General features: G+C 33.6%; 1 protein-coding gene across 1 annotated transcript; it reads left to right on the top strand.

Moving 5' to 3' along the window:
- Window positions 1–2910: 2910 nt before the first annotated feature.
- On the top strand, window positions 2911–4923 carry LOC133682957 (probable protein S-acyltransferase 6). The gene is made up of 6 exons (XM_062106486.1): window positions 2911–3222; window positions 3392–3559; window positions 3651–3914; window positions 3992–4225; window positions 4416–4561; window positions 4755–4923. Exons 1-6 carry the CDS (start codon window positions 2911–2913, stop codon window positions 4921–4923), a joined length of 1293 nt encoding a protein of 430 aa, XP_061962470.1.
- Window positions 4924–5215: the final 292 nt, after the last annotated feature.

The raw sequence follows: 5215 nt of genomic DNA, 5'->3' as shown, positions 1-5215 counted from the left end.
TTTCTTTCTTTCTTTTTGAAGAAGACAGAATAACTTTTATTTGTCAGAATGAAGTATAGTTCTCTCTAAATGCAGGAAACTAACTAAAACAGAAAAATCTAAAACTAATAATAATTTTACAGATTGCTGGATTTTTCATATCTTCGACTATCTTCGATTTCGATTTCTCAACCACATTAGTGGGTTTTCCTCACCTGTGAACATCCAGGATCAATTTAGCAGTGGTCTAGCAGAAAATCTAGCATGCATTTTCCTTAGATAATTGATCAAAAAGAAATAAAAAGAGTCCTTATTTTGTAACTTGGAAAGAAGAGGAATGTCTATTAAAGCAATCGCCCCGTCCTATTTTGCCACTTCTAACATAAGAACTTGATGGCTGGCATTTGTTGTTACGAGGGATTAATTATTTGTACGGTTCAATCCTTTCATTTTGCATTAAAATCTGCGTTGATAGAAATTAAGGTCGTGTTTCGTAACGTGATGTGAACGATTTTTGTTTAAAATTTTAAATTATTTTTTGTTTAAAATTATTTTTTTAAAATTATTTTCAGATTAATGTTAAAAATAATTTTTTAAAAATAAAAAAATTTATTTTAAAATATTTCTAAATAAAAAACATTATAAACCATAAATACTAGTTATATATGGATCCCAATTAAAGACAAACCACTGCCTTGTAGTTTGAGCTCGGCTATTAAACAACCTGCAATATACAGTAGAAAGCATGCATCAGTTTGACCATATGCTACTAGCATTTCCGCTGATAGTAGGCGTTGCCTCCAATCTTTACGATACCTTTCACTGGCCTGCACTTTGTTCGGTGTTGGATTAATTTTTTTTAACATAAAAAAAAAAAAAACAACAATGTGAAGGTGTTGCTAATATATTTTTTTAAAAAAAGAAAATCATAACTCGGTTATAGATATTACTAAATTTAATAAGATGATTTTATTTAATTAAATAATTAAAACAAGTGATGTTGATAAATGTACCAAGAGTATGGTGACCTGTAAAAAAAAAAATTACCGAAAGAGAAAAAATTACTAGTCGACCAAGATTAAAGTATAAAATTAAAAAAATATATTCAAAAATAATATAAAAGTCACATGAATCAACTCAAGTTAGTAAGATAAACTTACAACATGTGTCTTGAGACTAGGATAATTTTATAAAAAACAAATTGAAAAAGATAGTATGCTCAATTCCCAAAAATCCAAGCGTAGAAGGATGCAAACAAAAAACAATTAGTAAAAAAAAGGAACTCCAAAAATATTAAACATCGGCAAACCAAGGTAAGATCGCTAGACTTTGCGAGCTTGATCATGTAAACGAGATAACCTAATAAAAAAAACAACAAAAATCATGAAGGCTAATTTTTAAATGAACCAATTGTTGAAAGATGAAATATAAAAAATTATTCAATCTCGAAGAAATGACCCAAAAAAAATTCGAGTTAACTTTGGCAAATTCATCAGACACTCAATTGTGATAACCTCATAGAAGAAAAACAAAAATAATAATAATCAAGAAGCTCAATCTTTAAAATTCAAATAGGAGAACTGGGGTAAACTAGCAAGATAACTTGAAATAAAAACAATTGTTTTACTAAAAATGATTAAAACTTGACATATAAATAAACCAAAACTAAATTTTGAGGGATTAAATTAAAAAAATAATAATTAATAAAACAAAAAAACAAATAACAATTAAAAAACAAGAATTAAATCAAATATAAAAATTAAATTAAACCTAATACTAAGAGATAAAATTTAAAAAAATATCATTAAAAAAAGAATCAAAATAAAAAATAACAATAATAACCAAATTTAATAGAACTACAAATAACAAGATATCTCTATATTTTTGCAGGCCAACATAATTATTGAGGAGAGGAGAGAAAAAAAAAAAAAAAATCACCAGAGTCTAATTGTCGTGTTCATTCTTACACGCATTGAACTACCTGGAAGATCTCGGTGTGACACTTCCAACTTTGACATGAAAGCTATCATTGGCTGCTTGGTGACGCCTCTCGCACTATCTAAAAATAATGAAAGCCCCCTACCTGTTGGCTCTTGAGGGACACGCGCTAGCCTATTTATCTTGTTTGTTTATTCTAATCTCCATATTTATTTAGTTTTACTTTTGAACTCCTTTTAATTTAGTGAATTTTTTTTTGTGCAAAACTGAACTTCAATCAAGCACCAAAGGTTTTCATCAATATTGCAAAAACCCAATACTTAGACAATTAAACAACATAACAAGCTAAATCTCAAATAAAATCAATGTAAAAAAATCAAATTAAAAAAAAAAAAACAAAAACCGAGTGTAAAAAAAAAACTTTCCTTGATAGTACATAGCGGTCGTGAACTTAGCAAACAAAAGAGACTCAATATATAAAACAAGAGGTTTCACCAGACGAATCCACAATGAAACCCTCACAAGCTAGACTAAACACTCTGGCAAATTAGATTTGGAACTAGTGGCCATGTGCTCTCCATGCCATGCACAAGTACTCAAATGAAGAAAAGGTAACTCAATTCTCTTTGCAGCATGATGAAGAGAGGTTGTTAGAAGAATAAGAGAAGAGACTGCTCTGCTAGAGAAGCGATGGTCACTGCTGTGATTTGTATTTTCTGCACTTTCACTTTATCTTGGAGTTTCGGATGGAAAAGCATTTCTGGAAGGAAAAAAAACCCTAACAAAATGAGGATGATCAATGCTACTAAAAAAGTTATTTAGTTATTTTGAAGATTACAGGGACTAATTAATTAGTTCTGATAAACTAAAAGGACAATCAAAATTAACTCCTTTATAAGCCGGTAACCGCTTTTCAGTTTTCGAAATTCAGTTATTTGGATCATATTTGTTTCCATTCCAGGAAAACAAAAGGGGAGGGAAGAGATTTAAAAAATGAAGGGACGTGAGAATATTTCGCAAGTGGAAGGGATTGATGATGAAGATGATCTTGGGATGGAACCCATTGCTCTTTCTAGTCCACCAGCACAACAGTTTGGACATGCATCAAACAGGGACAATGACACAGAGAAGAGAACTCAAGGTTTACAAAACAAAGTGGCTATGAAGTTGGCTAGGTTTGTGGACACGATAAGACAGAATCTTGTGGCAGTCCAGAGGTTTGTTGAGGATCTGTGGCTACGACAATATGGATGTGCAGGCGATCCAGACATAACAAGGGCTTACCAGGTTTGGCCAGGGAATAATGTACGTTCCAATACTTGTTCTCACTTTCGAATTCAACAATCTATAACAATTGGCAATCACCTTGTATAATCTGTCTGCAGTATCTATAACAATTAGCAATCACCTTGTATAATCTGTCTGCAGTCTGCACTGCTAAAATTGATTGCTGCTTAACTTTATGTGCATGCAGGTGTTTTTTTTCCATGGACGACTCATATGTGGCCCAGATCCTAGGGGATTGCTGCTGACAACTGTTTCAATAATACTCTCAAGTTGGGTTTTTGCCATGTATAGTGAGGATGATTTGCCGCACGATTCTGGTCTTATCACAGCCTTTTCCTTGATGTTAACAGTAACTGTCAGTTCCTCTCATTCGATAAAATTAGCAGTAATTAATATTTACTCGGCAAGGATTAAATTTATTTTATTTTATTTTATTGGGAATACAGGTTCTGTTCACCCTGTTTCTGGTTAGTACAATTGATCCAGGAATTATTCCTAGAAATGATGGATCATCTATCGAGGAAACTGCTGGCACGAGCGATGGAACCAGGAGAAAGAGGGTAACTGTTAATGGGGTAGAACTCAAACTAAAATACTGTCGCATTTGCAAGTTTTTTAGGCCTCCCAGGAGTTGCCATTGCGCCATCTGTGATAACTGTGTCGAGAAATTTGATCACCATTGCCCGTGGATCGGCCAATGCATTGCACTGGTATTAACACTACCAAACCTTTAATACCTTGCAGTGCTGCTTGCATGAATTCTGAAAGGTGATCTTTGTTTGTGCAGAGAAACTATCGATTTTACCTAACATTTATCATATCAGCATTGATTTTCTTTGTGTACGTGTTTGCTTTCTCGTGCTGGAGAATCCACCAAAGAATGCTCAGAACTGGCACTGGATTGCTTGGAATGCTGAAGAACTGTCCTGAAACTCTGGCACTAGTATCATTTAGTTCTGCTACTATCTTGTTCTTAGGCGGCCTTACTATCTTCCATGTATTTCTGCTTGCAAGAAATCAGGTTGGCCCAACATATCCTTTTTTTTTTTCCCTCAAAGTTTTTCGAATGAAGATCTCTGGTACAGTGTTCAAACCAGATACAATAGGAGATGATGCCGTATATATTCAAAATCTGCATCCATCAATTTATCTGCATTGCTTGTATGTATTAATTAGCTTTGATGGTTATTTTTCTGTGTATTTTGAGGCAGACAGGCTATGAGAATTTCCGTCAACGCTACATGGGGTCACAAAATCCATTTGACAAAGGGATTCTGAGTAATACCATGGAGGTTTTGTTTGAACCATTGCCGCCTTCTAGAGTTGATTTTCGAGCTGAAGTAATGATGCCAAGAGGGTAATCAATATGTCCGAGCAGGAAATTTAAGAGAAGGATTCCGTCTAATTTCTTAACAAGAGCATGATTTGCCTTGTCCTTATTTGATTTATTCATAGTCTAAAAATAACTTAGTTATGCCATTATTGTTGATTTTTGCTTATCCAAGAAATGGTCTCAATTCCAATCTCCATTAATCTGGCACGAAAAGCAGAGTGCTTGGGGGTCGTTGTGTCACAATAATGAGTGTCCACATCACAGAGCTGGTGTCTTGGTTGGCAGAGACCACAGGTTGCATGCGGTCATGGCCAGAGTGTGGGATGCTAACTGCTAGGGGCCGCTTGAGATGGGCACCAATGTTGGCATTTATGAAGGCCCAGTAAGATAGACCATGAGACATATTAACTTTGACGCTACTGCTAGATAATGGATATTCGGGAAAAAAAGAAGAAAAAGAAATACTATCATCTAGCAGAAAAGGTGGTGAAGTCTCGGGTTCAAATTCCACCTCCATAAATATCTACTATAAAAGAAAAATTAAATATATTGAATGATTTTGATGGGTAAAACTTTTTATTTCAAAATGTTTTTGAAACAGTATAAAATTCAATATATTTAAGTTCATGTGTTTAGACTAAATTAACACGGGTATGTCAAATTATGAGACTCAATATA

Source organism: Populus nigra, chromosome 2 (assembly GCF_951802175.1).
Source record: "Populus nigra chromosome 2, ddPopNigr1.1, whole genome shotgun sequence".
Lineage (NCBI taxonomy): Eukaryota > Viridiplantae > Streptophyta > Magnoliopsida > Malpighiales > Salicaceae > Populus > Populus nigra.
The sequence above is the reverse complement of the archived record's forward strand: the minus strand, read 5'-3'. Positions and strand labels throughout refer to the sequence as shown.